This window comes from Hyposmocoma kahamanoa, unplaced genomic scaffold, assembly GCF_003589595.1.
Source record: "Hyposmocoma kahamanoa isolate Upper Pololo Valley unplaced genomic scaffold, ASM358959v1 94, whole genome shotgun sequence".
Taxonomy (NCBI): Eukaryota; Metazoa; Arthropoda; class Insecta; order Lepidoptera; family Cosmopterigidae; genus Hyposmocoma; species Hyposmocoma kahamanoa.
Genome location: NW_020654878.1, coordinates 6,181,592 through 6,202,731, shown reverse-complemented (window position 1 = coordinate 6,202,731; position 21,140 = coordinate 6,181,592). Strand labels below are relative to the sequence as shown.

Here is a 21,140-nt window from a genome sequence, read left to right as displayed (position 1 = left end):
TTTTTTTTGGGAGTTTCACTGCGAGATCGAATAAAAATGAGGATATCCGAAAAAGAACCGACATAGCCCAAAGAATTAAGAAAAAAGAAAACTAATTTCAGTTTTAAACAGCACATTACTCGCGGAACAGATAGCCGATGGGGTCAAAGGGTTCTCTTGCGACGATCGCATATCAGAAGACGCAGCGTGGGCAGACCACCAATTTGTTCGTCTTCTTAGCTTGTCGAGTCTGATGTTTGTATTTGTGTGGACCAGTACTTAGCGACTTAGCTTATTCGGACTTGGGTAGTACGCCTTCCAGAGGGAGCCTAACTACCCACAAGGCAGACCGATGACGTAGTGAAGGTTGCGGAAATACGCTGGAGACAAGCAGCAGTACAGCTCCATGTGAAAGAGTTCGTCCAAGGAAGTAGTGCCACCTTACCTATTTATGCCGCCAAGCAGTAATGAGAACATTACTGCGTTCGCGTTTTGAAGGATAAGGGTGCTGGTCAACTTGTGTCTCAGGGTGTCGGGCGCAGTGGCAGCGCCCCTCAGTTCTTTGTGATTTAAAGCTTTGAGTGGCACTGCAAACTGACAGGCGTATCGTTTACCATCAAACAACCGTCTTGTTCGGCCCGTCATTTAGTATTATAAAAAAAAAGCACAAGACCTGTGTCCGGCAGTGGACGTCTTTCAGGCGAAATGATGGTTAATAACATTGAACGCAATAACTTGAGCCTTTTGAAGCTGAGAGTGAATAAATAGGCATTTCGTAGTGTGCATCGACGCTCTAATTGTCACTTTCTATCATTTGCAATTAAACACGAGCACTTGTTTTTTTATATAATAAAACCAAAACAGAAAACACTTTAATGGACAACAATGCCCCAAAAACTGATTAACTCTAGAATTGACGCTGTTTTCTGACGACTACCTTAGCAATTACTACCTTAGTAATAGAGAGGAGACATTGGCATTAAAAAGTGTTTGTAAAAGCTTGTATGCATGTATTTGCCACATGCATATCTGTATAGGGGGTTCATAATGCCTCATACTAATACCTACAACACTAATGGACATAACTTACAATTTTGTCATTACATTAGGAAGCCACCACATTTATCGAAAAGGCTTTATGCGATTCCATGTCGATAAGTGTGGCAGTACTTACTTACATTCAGAATTTCATGTTTTAAGATATACCTAATGTAAAAAAAAATCATTTTCATCAAAATTCTAAGTTAGTAGTGAGAGCTTTGCCGAACAGTGTAGTAAGAGAGCGTTGTGGTATGAAAGACGATGTAGTGACCAGGATATAGAGGGGGATGCTTTGATGGTTTGGTCATGCAGAAAGAATGAATGTTGGTAGATTGACGGCACAAATTAATGGAACAAATGTGGATGGAGGCGGGGGAGAGGTAGAATTTCAGCGTACATATCTCGATCAGATTGGGGATGTCCTTGAAAAGGCCGGGTTAATAGTACCAAGAGCAATGGGGTTTGTAAAGAGACTAATGGGAGTGGAGGAAGTGAAGGAGAAGGAGGTTTATCAGGAGGGTAGCCGGTGGATGTCCATGGTGGGAGACAGGCGTGATGGTATGTATTATAAGTTACATTTGGTGTTATATTGAATGTTTCATATTCTGAGTTGCTTCAAGAAATGGTGTAAAGTATTCCTTATTCTACTTACCGTGTCTCCTAAATTTGATTAAGTAATTGTATATTTGTGAGTAGAGGTTAATTAGTAATGTAGTAGTGATTTACACGTGCTTTCCATATGCAATGTTATATTAAATCATTTGTATGAAAGATTATATAACGATAATTATAGCAGTAAAGAGATAGTTTAGTCATAGAGTGATTTGTCCCGGAAATATGTTAATGATAGGTTTCTATCATAATATAAAAGAAGCTTCATGTATTAAAGCTATTTAATTGAAGAATTCATAATATTGGCTAATATAATATAACCTCTTAATTTTTTAAATACAGTGCAACGTCAATTTATTCTGTCTCCATTATTTATTACTAAACTATTTTCGTGTACAATAATGTAAGTTTTGTTACAGTTTCATTCTATCGCAAGTTTAACGGTGGAACTGTGGGAATACTGAACAAGTATACATTTTATTGTGACTTCAAAGGGAATGGCAAAGATCGCTGGCGTTGCAGCAGTTCCAGGACGAAAAAGTGTAAAGCCAGTTTTATTATGAACATGGAGAAAGAAATCATTCGTAAAAATATCGGTCCCACCGACCACAACCATCCGCCACCGAACTTTATCATTCGTAACGGAACTTTAATAAGATTCTGAAACTAAAACTAAATACACACATCAAAAGTGTCTAGGGATTAAGCACGTTTGTGCCAATTACGGAAAATCTGTTTTTTTTTAATTATTTTTTTTAGCACAAATGGCTTTTTTGTCAATTTCATAATTTAAAAGATAAATAAGTAATTTAATAAATGTATATAGGTATTTTTATTTTATTTTAATACGGTTATCAAGAATTTTTTAAAAATACCTCTAATCCGTAGACACTTTTGATTACTTGTGGTAATCAAAATTTACCATCTACGAGGTTGAAAAGTTAAATGAAACAAGAATTTTATGCTACGTGTTATTACAGCTTTTGTGTATTTGGATGATGAAAATGATATGGCAGATTGTTTCGATTCTATGATGTTTGATACAAATAATGTGAATGATAAATGTGTACAAATGTTTATTTACGAAGAAAAACCTCTAGGGTTACTTACTCATTCTTTTTAGGAGATCTATTGGTAGAGTTTAATCAATGTGATGATTTCAAGTGTGACTTATATGTGAAATAAAGATATATGTGAAATAAAGATATATGTGAAATAAAGATATATTTGAGTTCCTTATGAGACGTCGTCACTTTTCATTTGGTCCAGGGATTTTATACTTAGTCGTCGTCATCCATGACTGCCTTACACTTACTAGAATCAAGATTTTTGTGAATTGTATATTGTAGTCGTCATAGAAATATGAAATATTCTTTATAGACGGGACTAACAAGTCATGCGCCTGGTGGCTACATGCCTTCCCACAACAGTTGCAGTGCCATAGAGAGCTTTAAATCGCTAAGAACTTATGGGCACAGCCATTGCGCCCGTCACTCGACTAAAGTTACTTATTTACACACCTGGTATTATAAAAAATAAAAAGTTGATAAGTCCCATGTGCCTGTAATTTCACCAGCACCCTTACCCTTCAAAACCGGAAAGCAGTAATGCTCACATTACTGTTTGGCGGCAGAAAAAGATATGGTGGCAATATTTCCCAGGACGATTGCTACTAAAATACATTTGAGTGATGGGGTCAAATAGCTTAAAGAGTCAGCATTGCTGATTTTCATTCTTCACCTGTAGGTAGCCCTTCGCTTGCTGCACCAAGCTAATATGCGAAGTGTACACCAAGTAATCAACTACATTAAGTAATACATTGACTTACAAATAAAGTAATAACTAATAATATTTTGAAGATGTTACTTCTTTCCTTCACTTTTGTTAACTTCCTCCTTTTTCAATAATTCCTATATTCTTGATTTAAACTGTACTGTTTAGGTATTACGGATTTATAGATGGCAATACGATAAAATATAAAAACGAGCCCAATGATGAAACATTTGATCGTCGACTGAAAGACCTATTGTTGGATAATGTGTATTATTCCATTGAAGATTATTTTACAAAAATGGATAAATTACGTAAACTTACCGCGTACAATCATTATTTTGACATAATAATTATTATATTATTTAATATGTTCCTACATTATTCCACATAACACATTAACTATGTTAGAATTATGTATTACAAAACTTGTACTGGATATTTGTAATTTTTTGAAATGTAACATTTACTGTACAATATGCGTACAATATGTTGTAAATAATAATGTAAAGTTTAGAAGATAATAAATAAATCTAAATCTATAAAGTTTGTACCGCTAAGAATGTGTCACAAAACGATAGTGCTGAGTTTAAAGTTACTGATTTATTTGTATAAATTCGTATTTTTCATTATACATTAGTACTTACCCAAGTTTATTATAATTTATCAAGCAGTGACAGCCCGCTTGGACGAACCTTTAGAGAGCCTTTACACGATGTAGAGAGCACTCAGCGTTGTCATGCACTTGGCGAATCTATCTTTCGCCGATGAAAATTTGAACCATGAAGGAAAACATGGTGGGCATCGTAAATATTCTCCTAAATGCGGGTTCCTTTTCGAAGAAGTTTCACGAAACTTCGAATACGCGGAAAGTCATATTACAAAAAATACTAGGCAGTGGCCGAACGGTTACCGTACTGGACTGCCACGCAGTTCCGGGTTCGATTCCCGGGCCGGTAGAAATATTTTTATGGCCTACATTTATTTCTATCGTGAGTTTGGGTGTAATTTGCGGTTGTCCATGTACATGTCCATGTCACTCGCGATACAGGGTTTCTCTAGTGCGGGGCTAAACAAAATTACATCTGATTAGCGCGGTATCTTATATCTTTAACCCAACTGTTTTTCTATTTATCTTTTTTTTATCTGATACAATGTAAGTATTCCTTATAATTGGATAAATCGTTTACCAATCCATTTCATTTTCCAGTTACATTCTATAGAAGTACCGGTGGCAAAACTGTGGCGGTATTGAACGGCTACACGTTTTACTGCCAAATTCCACGGAAGATAACGGATCGATGGGCGTGTAGTTCCAAATCGTCACGAAATTGTAAGGCGATGTTCGTCGCTACTAAGCACAGGGAAATTGTGCGTGCCAGCACCGACCACAGTCATCCGCCACATACTTATTGTGTTCATAACGGATATCTTGTGAGAATTTAACTTCAAGATAGCTCTTGTCGGTGCTGTAAAGGCCATTCTATTCTTCCAAACTCACCATGATTTAATTCCGTCTTTACTTTTCCATCACCGGGATACTAGACGTAGGCTGTGGATATTCCAAAGATTCTCACGAAACGTTACGCTTCCACATTTATATGGCGAACTATGGAGTGGAATTCCCTGCCTGCAGACATATTCTCTGAACGCTGAAATTACGCCTTTTCAAGGCGCGAGTGAATAGGCATTATTTAGGTGTGCATGCTTCATCGTCGACCTCATGATCACTTTTCATCAGGTGAGATGGAGGTCAAATCCGTACTTATTCTATGATAAAAAAGAACTTAAGTATCTTGAATTAGCTTCTTTACATGATGCAACGTCAACTTTACTCTCTTTAGTAATCTTGGGTAAATAATTGTTAATGGGATTATTTGGTATCGCGAATTGAATTAAAAATTGCTGCCAGGGTAATTTATCTGTCTAACTATCTGTAGACAACAAAGGCCTAGTTATCCTGTTCATAGACACTATTTAAATAGTACCGAACACAAAAATGTCACTATTTTTCTTTGTGACATAGTGCTTAAATCCAATATAAAATGTTCAATGTAAACAATTGAATTTTGTCAGTACATTGTTGATACTTCTCTATGGAAAGGCGGAAGGTGGCAACTATACGGAAAATCGTACTGTAAAGACCGTGGTTCGTTTTATGAGTTTCATATACAGAAACGGGGTACCCCATACTAATTCTGATATTTCTGGTATCGTACATGACAACTAACATAGTATTGTCTCAAAATGGCAGTGTTGTCCTGTCGCTTTGAAAGTAAATCGTATATGAATGACACATCTATGAAACAGCGAAATTTGGGAGATAAATTATTAATAAAACGCAATTTTGAGATAAACTATAATATAACGTAACTTTTGAGATAACACTATGTCAGTTGTCAATTGCGATATGTAATTTTACGGTTAACTCCGTTACTACCCATGAACGGATTGACTACAGATAGTTTTACAAGTGTAACTGTAATATTACCATCATTTTGCAAACCAATATAATTATAAATTATGGAGTGTAATATTCAATTAAAATAATTGAAAACTGTACCGGTTTACAAGTACTATATTTTTTTTGTCATCGTCATTTAATTATAAAACTTTAGTAATTAATATAAGGTAACGGATTTAATGATAACATAAATACCACCTTCTTTCTAGGAGCATTTATGTTATATTGACTAAATAAATGTGTAATTCAATTCTGAGTTTGAAGTATTGGCAATATAGTTTCTAAGCATAGTATATGTAATTGCAAGAACCTATTCGTAATATGTATGTCCCGCGTTCGAGTCCCGGTAATTTGGGAAACAAAGTTTTCTAAATTGATTCTACCCTGGCTGTTCTATAGTGCTCCGGTGTTAATTTCATTGCATTGGTACGTGAAGAATAGGCAATTACCTAGTTTGAGACCAGTTAATTGGTGTGGTTGAGTTACACTTTATATTACACCCTGTGTAGTATGATATAATATACAAATACTATGTATTTTGATATTCATGACATTTTACAGTTACATTCTATTATAAGCCTGACGGTAAGATTGTGGCGATATTGAACGGCTACACATTTTATTGTCAACTTCGACATAAGGTGACGGACCGTTGGCTATGCAGTAACTCGAGGCGGAAAAATTGCAGAGCTTCTTTCATTTCCACTAAGAATGGGGATCTACTGCGAGCGAAGGAAGATCACACTCATACGCCTCCTCACTATTATATTGAAAATGGTGTTTTTGTGAGAGCTTAAGTTTTGTAAAGAGAATGAAGGCGCAAAGACACTTTTAACACGCCCGTTGAGCCGGCGAAACTTGACAGGGTTTGACTAAAATCCAATCACGCTACAATGCAAATATTTTCTTAACGAATACACTTAAAATACATATTTACATGTCTAGTACTTATTAGATTTATCGCCTATAATATTTTGAATTCAGAACTGCGTTCTATATTGTTGTTTTGTTTAGATTTTCATGTGAAAATAGAGGTGTTAGGGCGCCTTCAAATTGGGCGCTTATAGAAGCACGATTGTGGCGCTGCAGCCTAATTGCACTACTAATTTTCATACAATATTTAGAAGCGCAGTTGCAGCGCCACTGTTGTGACACGAGCGCTTATGCGATCACAATTAGTGAATTAAAAATTACTGAAGCGGTACAGACGCGTGTCTGCCGCACCACAGTCGTGCCACTGCAGCGCTTCTTCAAACATCTAACACGCCTTTTCCACTAAGCGGCTAGCCGCACGCGACTCTTATTTATTCAAATAAGTCATTAAACCATATCCGTAGACGCGGTTGCGACTCTGAAGTAATTGTAACAGAGTCGAGCGCGGCGAGCCGCTCGTGGTTAGTCGCTTGGTGGAAAATGGTACTAATTTAGAGGCGCCGTAAACTATTTACCTTCTTATAATAACATTCACTCCTTCCTTACACGCATTTTCCACTAAGCGGGCAGTCGTAGACGGCTGGCAGCGTGCGATTCCTTTTTATTCAAACATGTCATATCCATTGACACGGCCGCGACTCGGAAATAACACTATAGCCCCTACGACTACGGTCACTCGCGGCTAGTTGCTTAGTGGAATGTGACGCTTAACAGTACACCAAGAAAAAAAAAGCAGTATAAAATGGAAGCTACTCTATATAGATCAACACTAAGCGCCAAGGGCAAGTGAAGGAAATGTAAAAAAAATAGCTGTACTGTAGTTATACATTGTATTGGTAAAGGTACTGAAACAAATTACAACAACACAATACGACACGTCGCTCTGTGTTTAATAGAGTCAACACGCGTCTAGTTTCACACTTGACACTTGAATATTACAGTGTGTATTATATACATACTCACATTTGATGCTTGATATTAGATAGATGATGTTATCTAAACTTTGCATGGCAAATACTTAAAGTATTTGCCATGCAAACACTTGCAACATGCAAACACTTAATATTTGCGTGGCAAATACTTTAAGTATTAAAATTAAATAATTTAAGTAAGTATACTTAAAGTATTTGCCATGCAAACAGGGCAAGGATATAATAATTACTAAATATGGGTCCTTACAAAAGAAAAATTTGAATTGTTTCATTGTCTGTAACTGTAGTAACTGTACATTTATTTCTATAATATAAAGAAAACGAGAAACTGTTGTGGCTTTTATTTAATTCCCGATGCCTGCTAACTTCCTTCTTACTTTTTAAAGATTTTTTTGTAGCAGCGCCGACATATTTTGAGAATAGTAACAAATTTCAAACGTAAGAGCGGTTACAAACAAATGAGCATACGCAAGTGTAGCGATGCAATCGCGCGTTTTACGAACGCGCTTTCTGTCTAAAGTTATTCAGTGCAATATTTTATTTTTAAAGTGTTATTGCACCTGTACTTGACAAACATGTCTCATCACACCGATATTAAATGAAATCAAATACTTATTCACTAACCCAACACCGTACATTGCCCATAGGTAAAAAAAAAAAGAAATACAAACAGATTTTTTGTCGCAGCGACGACATATATTTAAGAACAGTAAAAAAATTACGTAAAGCATCTTTCTGTCTATAGTTATTCAGTGCAATATTTTATTCCTAAAGTTTTATTGCACATGTACTTGAAAAATATGTCCCATCACATTGATATCAAATCAAATCCAATACTTATTCACTAAGCTCACACCGTACATTGCACATAGGTGAAAAAAAATATATAAGAAATACGTGCTTATGCTGTAGTGATTTTTATTTATAATACAAAAAAAAAACAATCTTTGTTTGAGAGTATTGGTGTACGTTATAGAATTTAGTCATATAACGTGCTGTTAGTGTATCAAATTTCGTGGATGGCGTCCTTTGAAATATTTTGTACATTTTGGAGACAGCGACCTCCTTTCCCCCTTGCGACTGATTTTTAATGACGTTTTATATAGATGTTACTGTAAAGTATACGTTACCGCCTACTGGAACTACAGGACTTTTTACGTTGGCCAACGGGATAATAATATGTAACATTGTTATAATTCCTTTAATATTTTACAGCTACAATCTATAGCAGGGCCGATGGGAAGCCTATGGCGGTAATAAATGGCTATTCGTTTAATTGCCAAATACGACAGAAAAGTACGGATCGCTGGCAATGTAGTAACTCTAGGCGAAAAAATTGCAAATCGTTTTTTATCGCTACTAAAGACAGAGAAATCATCCGAGCGCGAATTGACCATAACCACCCGCCACCAAAATTTGTTATACATAATGGAATCTTCATGAGGATTTAAAGAATTGTAACATATTGGAACTACTATAGAGATTCGACACGCAAAATAGGCGCCTTGACGTCGAGTTGCGGACACCAGCCCATTACACCAAGTACCATAGAGATTTAGATATATTGGTTTTCATAAGCTGCAGAACTGGAAAAACCTCCAATTCTGCCTTTATTGATTTTATTGAATATTGTGATGTTTTATTATTAGCCTCTGGTAGCTGTAAAGGGTACCCGACCAAAAACTTCCATAGATTTCGAATAGGTGACGCTACAGCAAAAAAGCCATTAAATCTAAAAACAAAAAACATCTGTGACAAACTCATGGAGCAATTCGTAAGGTTTATTGACTCGGTTTCTAGTTGAGTTGGTAGAGCGGTTGCGCCAGATTAACATACTGACGCAAGTTCGAGTCCTGTTAGACCATAGGAATTTTTCTTTGTGTTCTGTCTTTATGTTAATAATTGTAATTTGTTATGTTTGTCTTTCTTAGATAAAACATTTTTTACTTCTAGTCTAAATAAGTATTGTGTATGTGGCATTAAATATACAAAATTGAATAATAAATATGATTAATATACAAAAAAAATGTTTAACTTTCATTGAGAGCCGCGCCTTGCGGCTTTGTGCCCGGGAGGATGGTAACATTTCCTCTTTGGATTGCTAAACGGAAGAAGATGCCAGTCTTCTGGGTCACTAGAGGTTTTAATCGTATTGAAGTCTGGCACATTTAAAATTGTTCTGGATCTTTATTGATTCTTTTTTCACACAAGTAAAAGACACATTCGTACTAATAGTTCTTTTTAATACACGACATAGTGTTCAAATATACTCATAAGCTATTTTCATTTCACTTTAGTGTCTCCTATTTTAATTCCATGTTATGGTCATCGTCTGAATATAGCATATTAAATTCTTTGAGCGACAAAAATCCATGTTTTTTTTTTAGCTTTTCCAGGTTATTTCTACCTATGACATTTTAAAATAAATACGGATATGGTAAATGGGAACAATAGTACACATTTACTAAGAGCAACTTCTCTTCTTTTATTTTGTTTAGTCTCATTTTCTTGTTACTAATGTAATGTATACCTTAGTGCTAAATGTGTAAAAGTACTATTAAGATCCAAAATGGTCTACACTCAACATTTGTACCATAATTATACATTTCGAAAACAGATATGTTATAATATTTAGGACCATAAATGCAATAGATAAAGGAGTTATTTCACAAAAATTTTAATATAATTTCATAAAAGCGACATCAACATCAGCTTGTGGTAACTGGAAAGTTATCGGATGAGTGAGAAAGTTCATAAACGTCTCCAGATGTCGCTTACGGCGCCGGTAGCCGACAAGCTCAGTACTAAAATCTATAACAGACACAGAAAAATTTCATCGGCCTACTAAACTCGACTTGTAGCTCAATTGGAAGAGCAACGGAACGGAATTCCCGTGGTCGCAGGTTCACGTCCTGTCGGGTCGAAGGAATTTTTCTTTGTGTTCGATGTTTGTATTAATAATTATAACAAAATAAAATATGTAGAAATTTTTGTCCAATGCAATGTGTGACATATACCGTGCTCTAAAATAGTGTTGAATGTAACTTAGGTTTCTGTTGAAAATTGATTATTTACATAACAACCGACCTTTAGTACTAACGGGGACGATAAAGTATAGATAGCGTATCAATTTTTCATTTGTAATTTATAAAATGGCTGAGTGAGGAAAAACTTTCATAGGTTTCTCAAAGGTGGCGCCATGGCAAAACACCGTCAAAACCAAAAACAAATATCTGTTACAAGCACAGAGAAATTTGTAAGATTTCCTGACTGGTTCCGCAGCTCAGTTGGGAGTGCGATATCCCCGGTTTGGCTAGGACGCTGATACGAGTCTAGCCGGATCGAAGGAATTTTTGTATCGATAATAACAATAAACTAGTGAAATATTTTCACAAATATTATATGAATATCATTGTAGTAAAAACATGATAAGCACTAAAATAATTATTGTTTTGTAATTTATAAATGTCATAATCTTTAACATCTTACAGCACAGTTCTACACCAATACCGACGGCAAGCCTGTGGCGGTAATAAACGGCCATTCATTTTATTGTGAAGTCAAATTAAAGAACTCGGATCGCTGGCAGTGCAGTGACAGTCGAAGAAAAAATTGCAAAGCATCTTTCATGACTACAAAACACAGCACTAAAATAACCCGTGCGCGAATGGATCACACGCATCCGCCACCGAATTTTTATGTACATAACAGAATATTTGTGAGAATTTAAAAGAGTGCAGTGCTATAACATTTTAATGTGATTGAACACCATTGTGGAATTGACGGCTCTAATTGCTCTGTTAGAAATGGTATTATATTAGAGCGTGTACATTTATCTATACGAATTATTCCAAGTTGACACACGGGTTAAGGTTTTTTTTATAACATTAGCTGCACCAGCACGACAGGACGCGAATTGCGCAAGAGCGATATAAAGCGCGAAATACTGCTGTTTTCGCATTGAGAATAGCAATATCTTTCGCTTGTACATATGTCGCTCTCGCACAAGTCGCGCTCTTTCGTGCTAGATCAACTGGAGAATACTTTTACGACTGTAAGTTTCTCTTGGCTTATATACACTTTAAACTTTCGGGTTGCATTGTACTAACGGGAATAAGCGTTATACATTTTACGAAGTATTTTCATACCTACCTATTTTTTCCGACGGCGATGTTTCGGTCAGGTTGTACTGGCAGTGGTCATGGGCCGACCGATGTATTTTGGTTTGATTCTTATTATTTCGACCCTAGATTTTGGTTTATATTTCATTGCATTAATTTTTTTTTTTCTAATTCACTATAAAGATGTGTTGTTATCTTATCGAGTTCTTAGGTTTTCGCGATTGTTATACATATTAAATGAAACTATTTTTCCGGATATAAATCGCGTATATTTGTTTTTTCAAATAAACCAAGTTTCGGACCCTTTACAGGTCCCATGGTCACGGTTGAATGAAGTGGTACAGTCATCAACCAGTTATGTCTAATTTTAATGCAAATCACTCTATTTTTTCACTGTAGTTACAAAAGTTATTAATTAAGTACTAGACTAGATACAAACTAGTGAAGTATTTTCACAAATATTATATTAATATCACGGTAGTAAAAACATGATATGCACTAAAATAATTATTGTTTTGTAATTTATAAATGTCATAAATCTTTAACATCTTACAGTACAGTTCTACATCAAGGCCGATGGCAAGTCTGTGGCGGTTATAAACGGCCATTCATTTTATTGTCAAATGAAATTGAAGACTTCGGATCGCTGGCAGTGCAGTAACAGTCGAAGAAAAAATTGCAAGGCATCTTTCATCACTACAAAAGACAGAACTAAAATAACCCGTGCGCGAATGAGCCACACGCATCCGCCACCGAATTTTTATGTACATAATGGAATATTTGTGAGAATTTAAAAAAATGCAGTGCTATAATTTTTTTATGCACTTTTTGTGATAATTGAACACTATTATGGAATTGACGGCTCTGATAGCTCTGTTAGAAATGGTATCTTAACCGTACCGAGGGTGTACATTTATCTATACAAATTATTCCAAGATATCTCGTGTGACACGGGTTAAAGTTTTTTTATAACGTTAGCTGCAGCTGTAGGACAGCACGTTAGGACGCGACTTGCAATATAAAGTCCGAGATACTACTATTTTCGCATAGAGAATAGCAATATCTCGCGCTTCTACATATTATGTCGTTCTCGCATAAGTCGCGCTCTATCGTGCTAGCCCTACTGGAGAATAGTTTTACGAATTTAACTTTCACTTGACTTATATAATATATACACTTTTAAACTTTCGCGTTGCATTGTACTAACATTTGGAAACGGGAATAAATGTGTTTAAACATTTTAATATATATTTTCCTACCTACCTATTTTCCCAAAGTTTCGGTCAAGTTGTACTAACCGTGGCCACGGATTGACCGATTTCTCTTGACGCAAGATTTTCGTTTATATTTAATTGTGTTCACTTTTTTTTCTAATTCACTATAAATTATGTTTTGTAATCTTTATAAATTTCAATAATTTGAAATAAATTTCTTTTTGTTTATAATTGGTGTCATTTGATTCCATTTCGACCTTAGATGTTCACAGTGTTTGAAGTTTAATTTGGCGGCTACCTGTGAAACGAAAATTCATTAATTGGCAATTCACAATTCATAATGGCGTTTTATGTGTTATTTCGAAACTATATCTCATGTTATATGATATGGAACATTGAATGCGTTTTCTTTATTAATTTTACCAACCTTAATGTGTTTCAGCTAAATTCTACAGCAAGGCCAATGGAAAGATTGTAGCGGTAATAAACGGCTACTCATTTTATTGTCAAATACGACTGAAGAACTCGGATCGATGGCAATGTAATAACAATAGAAGACAAAATTGCAGAGCATCTTTCATTGCTGTAAAGGACCGGACAGAAATTATTCGTGCGCGATTAGACCACAATCATCCACCACCGAAGTTTATTATTCACAATGGAATATTTAGGAGGATTTAAACGTATGTAGTAGCATGAATCAATATTCAAGCTGTAAGGGACTGCCAATCGAGTTACAAGACAGCGCAATCGGGTGTTTAGTACTTATTGGTACACCAGATATCGTGATGAGTACCAAATAGCTATTTTTGTAACTAATTTGTTTGACATTGACGAACTACAATTTATCAAAACGTTCTCTTATTTCTAGTGATAACAAACAAATCAACTAGATGGCGCTTACTGCACTGATTTTTATGGATAGTACAGGCTATTATTTTAAATGGTTTAGGATTAGCGCCATCTACCACGCATATTTGTCAAAGTGCAGAAAATAATAGTAGCTCATGGTTGCTTTGTCTCTGGGGACGCGAACATGCGTTCACGCAATAATAATAACAATAATCCCAAAACTCCCCAAACGGGTTAGTTCAGTCAGCTTCGCTAACAACTTGAGGCGGTTGAATTTCTGTGGAATGTAGCTTCTAGCACAAATGCAGAAAGCGGTCCTGCTCGGTACGGCACCTATTGTTTACCGGTTCTTGAACCGGAGTCTCTGACCCCGGCCGACAGTGCCATTGACAGGGAATACAGCGTTTCCGATTTTAAAATTCAAAATTAGCCTTTCAGGACATGGGAGAAGCGAGACTCTAAAATAAATATACAAAATAATCATGCAACAAATTATCAAAAAATTAGCTATATATATGTATCAAACGATTCCTAAAGTTTTAACACTTACATCAGCAAAAAAACCAACATATAAACATAAATAAATATCTCTCGAGTTACATGATATTAAGTTTGGAAAATAAAACAAGAGTGAGAAACACTATTAAACTTCAAACTGCCACATCTCGAAAGTGAGTGGATGTGGATTGGACCTTTAACTACGTCCAAATTACCTTTCAAGCGCATATTGCGCAAGCATCTGTTTGACAGTTGTCAAAATCAAGACCGTTTATAGACTGTATATTGGTAAAATAATTTCGATGTAGACAGTAGCCCTTACATACTGCTAAGCGGAAAACTCGACACTGGCGAAATCTTAAAAAGAAGGAACCGCCATTGAGCAAAACAAAGAAGAAGACTGTATATTGTTGCTTTGGATACATATTGTTATGTTATATATTATTATAGTACAAATGTAAGTTTATTATTTATAATATATTTATGTATAGTAAGTATGTTTATATTATGATATTTATTTATACCATACAAATTATAGAAAAGCTTCTAGTATATTGTTGTTCTTGTTTAAGTGTAGCGCCAACCTATTGTTTTTTTTCCTGTTTGGCCCAATGGTTGACTGGTAGAGAATGCCTTCTGACGTTAAGTCCGCCATTTGTACTTCAATGTATTGTACTATAAATTTTAAATAAATAAAATAATAATAATAGCCTGTCCACTACTGCGTACGGACCTCCACTCCAATGGGAGGGCTTGCGCTGTATTCCCATGCGCATGGTAAATTACAAATTAAAATTTTGCTCATAAATTCCGAAAAATTCAGAGATTCGAATGTGTTACATCGATGAGATTAGTCGATTTAAGCCAATTGTTTATGACCTTTAACTACAGAACACTTTCAGTACAGTGAATTGCTTGACTTATTTGTTACTTAAACGCATTCAATACTTCCTCTATTTAACATATATAATATTGTATATAATTTATAGTTTATTAAATTATTTTTGTAAAAAGTTGCATGATTTGTATATAAATAACACTAAACAATTATCTAGCCATTTTTTACTCACTTTTAGACAATTTTCTGTAACACTTGCTAACATATCGAGATATTCAAACGGCCACTATTTTAACTACATATTTGAATGCTGTGTTTGCATACATTTTTGTCGTAACGTCATTTCGTAATAAATAAATTATTACACTTGTGTAGAACTGTGGCCTATTGTACAAATAAATGACTTAAAAGAAAAAGAATATAGTTTTTAAATGACCTCATGAATTAGATAAAATAAGTGCGCATTAGACGTCCATTTCACCTGATGACAATACAAATTCTAATAACGATTACTTGTGTGTTTTTTGTAACACCAAAATGGCCTGGCTATTATAATACGGTCTATTATAACAAGTCTTATTTACATATTACTACATTGTATCACTCCTGTACTTATACAACATTTTAAATATTTTGCAGCTAAGTATTATAACACGCTAGAAGGGAAGTCTATGGCGGTGATAGATGGCTATGCGTTTTATCGACATGTGTTACGTAAGAGAACTATACGTTGGCAATGCAGCAACAACCGGCGAAAGAACTGCAAAGCGGCTTTCATCACTACCAAAGACAGATCAGAAATCACTCGTGCGCATATAGATCACAATCATCCACGACCGAAATTTATTATACACAAAGGAGTATTTATGAGGTTTTAAACGTTTGATTTTTTATACAAATTCTTCAGAAAATGGAACATGAAGTTTGTTTACCTTTTTGATCTCGAATTCTATCAGTACTCCTAAGCATATGGTGGGGTCTAACCCTACGCATAAACTTTAGAATTAATTTTTGTTTATAACTTTCTTGTCTCTTACTAGTACTATTCCTAGTTAACTTTAAAATGCACACAAAATTTTTATTTTTATAGCAATGATGTGTTGCAGTGTTGTAATACAGATGTAAACATTTATAAACTAAGTAGATTTATTGACATAATAATATAAAATGATCATGTAAAATAATGTTACCTAACACGTGACATATAAAGTCATTAGAATCATAAGGAATAAACCCAATCTTACAAAGTTGCTTGTTATCGTTTTTGTCTTGTTTCCTTCAATCCAAACATATTATCATAGTTATTATGCTTCAGAAATTTCAGCTATCATGGAACGCGAAAGTCCATCCTAAGTACGTTATATCCCAATATCCTATTAATAAATTCTGAAGCATAATAACCGCAACGCACAACCAAAGTAGGCGAGACCCGCGTTATTGGCTAATTGTAATTTCCAAAGGATTTGAGCTCTTCTGGTTCACGGATTTTTTAAACTCTCCCGCTTATTACATTACTATTATATTATTTAATTAAAATATTCTTAAAGACGAATATTGCCCTCTTTTTCTGAAGCCATATTAAATAGCTATTATATCTAAGTTGCACTTTTATTTAGTAAACACTCATACTATTTATTCAATGTTTACAGCTGCTTTCTATTGCAAAACAGATGGGAAGACCATAGCAGTAATAAACGGTTACACATTTATCTGTCAATTCCACCGAAAGAAAACGGTTCGCTGGCAGTGCAGTAATTGTACGTCGAAGAACTGCAAGGCGAGCTTTATCGCCACACATGAAAGGGAAATCATAAGTGCGAATATCGATCACAATCATCCGCCGCCGAAGTTTGTTATCCACAACAGTGTCTTTATGAGAATTTAAACGTAATAGATTTTAACTGTTATGTTAAACTAATTGAACTGAAAGTATTAATTAAATGAAACTGACAAGAGGGAAGTGGCGTTCTTATTTTCCAATAAAGTCAGATAAGTTTTTGTTGAAACTACCACAAACAACAATAAGCACGTCTACGATGCGACGCGTGTCATCTCGTGCCTTTGCGGCGCGAGTGTAGCGCGAGAATACGTGAATTTGCGCGTCCGTACACGGCTCGCGGCGGACGTGCACAGAGCCTGGCCGAGCTGCTACGTTTTTATTTAGTTACCATACTTGTTTTAATTATACTTTAGTGTAAACGTTCCGAAATATCGGGAAAATAAAAATAAATCATAATATGGTAAGAAAGAATGTAATTAGTGTTAATCATTTAGTGAATAACCACGGCAGTCTTAAAATATACGTGTGACATTATTGTTTCAGTTGAGTTTTATAACAAGTCTGATGGGAAACCTGTGGCGATAATAGACGGCTATACGTTCTACTGTCGAATTAGGAGCAGGAATACGGATCGCTGGCAATGTACGAACTCGAATAAGTGCAATGCTGGCTTTATCGCCAACCGTAACAGAGAAATTATACGCACAGTTAACACGGAACACGGGCATTTACCACCAAAATTTTTAATTCGTAATGGCGTTTTTTTGAGAATTTAAACATTCAATTTATGTTCTTTTGGAAGTGTTGCACAATTATGTATACATTTATATAACACATAGCGAAATTAAAATCTGATTTTAATTTCACAAATTTGGGAAAAAATGGGAAATACATGTAAAATTTGAACTGTTATCGAGTTTTTTTATTCTATTTTAATTACTTTACACATTGTTGCAAAGGGTACATCAAATGTACCCTTTTTTCTTCCAGCAATCTGCTATAAAAAAATTATTATTGTGATTTAAAGAATTAATGGATTTAGGAATTACTTTGCGGAAGTCCATGTTAACACCTGTTAATTTTACCACCCTCTCTCAAAGTAAATAACACAAGCACGACTTGGTGGTGGTGATGTTTGTGACTGTAAGTAAAAATGGAGATAAAAAATGGATTGGCAGTCGTCCGGGCCTCACGTTGGCATATCCGTTTATTGTTATTATTATTATTTCATCACAGTTAAAGATAAGGAAATCGTCGGTCGTAATACGTCTCAAGTTGTCAACCTCGGTGGCACATGTTTTGTATTCATCAGGTATTTGAAACTCTTTTAATTATTTGCACTTTATACTTAATTTTTAAATTCAGGTCTGTGCCACTTACAGCTAAAAGTCGAAATTGTGTAAGGATGTAGATTATAAACCTTTTGTTTTATGTGAAAATCATATTTGTTTACAGCAATATTCAAATAAAAAAATAATGTAATAAATATCCGCATAGCTTTTTTTATTTAAATATTTTATAGATCTTGACTTTTCGCGATTTCTACACATTGGAAATAAAACTATTTTTCGGGAACGGTTATAAATCGCGTACATTTGTTCCTTCAAATCAACCCACGTTTCAGACGCTTTACAAGTCGTACAGTCACCTCTGATTTAGCAGTGTGTTTAAAAAAAAATTAATGCAATTTAGATAAAGTACTCTCATTTCCAATTATAAAATTAACTTATTAAAAATTAAAACGGTCATTCTCGGACTAGTCTTCAGTACCTAATTTCGGTGGCAATTTTTATTGTATAAACTACCTAAACCTTTTTAAAATTGTTTCAGTTAAATTTTATAATAGAACTAATGGAAAAACCGTAGCGGTAATGAGTGGCGTAAAGCCACTCATTACCGTCATTTACAATTCAAGAGCACGGATCGGTGGAAATATACGTCGGGTAATTGGAGCAACAAGGCATTCTTCATCGCTACTAAGGATAGGGAAGTCATCCGCAGCAAGCTTATCCACAGTCATGGTCCACCGAAATTTATTATTCACCAGGGACTATTTATAAACATTTAAAAGTCCAGAATAAAAATACGTCTTCAGATGTAGTTTTTGCTTCAGTAATTGTTTTGAAAATGTGTTGGTTTAATACCGCATGTTTTTATTATTTGTTACTGAATATTTCATTCAGGTAGTAGTTTGAATAGTAAATTCATTCAATTCATTCATGCTTGTCGGCGTAAGTTGTTTTTCTTTTTAAACAGGTTTTGTAATACACAGCAGAACTTAATATATATTATCAAAAACAATAACAACAATAACCCATGTTACGTCCCACTTCTAGGTGCAGGTCTCCTCTGAGACCATAGTTTCCCAAAGTGGTCCCTGCCGCCCCCAAAGGGTGCTGAGGAGTCATATGTGGGCAATTGGAGGGCGTTGGCGTGGGCGTCAACCGAATTCGTACACTACATATTTCTTATTTTTTCCCTTGTGGTTTTGTGTATTAATATAAAAAAAATACGTATTTTCAATTATTTTTTGTGGTGGTGGGCGTTGAAATTTTTTTATCTTGCCTAAGTGAGGGCGGTGAGGCAAAAAGATTAAGAACCTATGTCTTAGACCATAGTCCGCCACGGGCCAATACGGGCTAAGGACTTCACACCTTCTTCGATGTGCAGGTTTCATCACGATGTTTTCCTTCAACTTCAACGTCCATGGGTGCGAACCCGGATTCGAACCCATGGACTCTGCTTGAGAGACGGTAGGTCAATTAGGCTACCGTGATGAAATAAAAATGATTTTTGGTTAAAAACATTTGCTACGACATTTCTATTGTTTTCTTAACAGAATTTTGGAGTGTGTGACGAATAAACCTATAGGTATTGTAAAAGTTGTTCATAAATTTTAAGTTTTTTTCGGTAATTTTTTTATTTTAGAAACAGCATGAGTGCATGTACGTGCGGTTGGTGTGTTTAAAAAAATACGTTATCACGCTTCTTAGACATTAGCAGTGTTGTTGCTCAAATATTATTATACATACATTAAATTATATGCATTTAATATTTTACAGCATTATTCTACCTTAAAAAAAGCGGCACGATAGTGGGTGTAATAAATAACTATCAATTCTACGCACGTGTCAAAAGCCAAACAACGGTCAGATGGTCGTGTTGTTCTCACTACAGAAAAAAGTGCAACGCATTCTTCGTTGCTACTAAAGATGGAAGTATTATACGTTTAAATTTAGAACATACTCACGCGCCGCCCAAGATGAAACCTAGAGACGAAAATAACAAGTTTATAGGTTATAAATTATATTAAAATAATTATTAATACAAAGATCTAATTCTGAGAAAAACTCACTCGATTCGACATAGTGCCTTCGTGCTGTCGTGGTTGACGCTTTCCTAAATAAGCTACGGAAGGAACTCTTACAAATTTTTCTATGTGGACAACGAAATGTCTTTTTTTCTTTGTTTTAGATTTTTAACGACATTTTGCCGTAGCGCCATCTGTGACAAATCTATGAAAGTTTTTCTTCATTCAGGCAGGTCATTTATAGCTACCGGCTATAGGCTATACTTAATTAATTATGTAATTATAATAAAATTCGTTTTATGTGAAGTTACTCTACTATTTTGTTATAATTATTAATACAAAGATCGAAAGATGTAAATTTACAAAAAATAATTGAATATGAGGGTAGTAAAACGTCGTGATTTTCAATTTATAAACTTAATAATAAATTAAAATAGTTTTGGGAATTTATTATATTGAATGTATTTTTAATTTACCGTGGTAATATTTTGTGTCTATGTAATTTAATTAATACAGTATGTTAGAATGTTCGTTAGATGAGATATGGTAGTGAAATGTGAAACCAAATAAAATTATACTTCATTATATTTTTCTTTTTATTTTCTCTCTACTTAGTAACCTCTATATTTGACATTTTTGTGATAACTAAGACTTTATATTTTAAATAACTTACTATTGACCACTACCCTTGGAGCACGAGGTCTACGATGGAACGAGCTCGCGCAGAAGATGAAAATTCAATTGCACCTTAAATACATTCCGGTTGTAAATTTCTGAACTCCCCTACATTTTGTAA

General features: G+C 34.8%; 1 protein-coding gene across 14 annotated transcripts in view; it reads left to right on the top strand.

Annotated features, from left to right (window-relative positions):
- The window catches only part of LOC113237741 (modifier of mdg4), a 563,531-nt gene that overhangs the window by 298,721 nt on the left and 243,670 nt on the right, over positions 1-21,140 (top strand). The window contains exon 5 of one of the 14 annotated variants that reach the window (XM_026474339.1): positions 2,052-2,311. The exons of the other annotated variants lie outside the window; for them this stretch is intronic. Coding sequence (XP_026330124.1) covers positions 2,052-2,296 — 245 coding nt within the window. The 3' untranslated portion in view covers positions 2,297-2,311. Of the gene's footprint in view, positions 1-2,051; positions 2,312-21,140 lie in introns of those variants that run through there. 14 annotated transcript variants of the gene reach the window in all.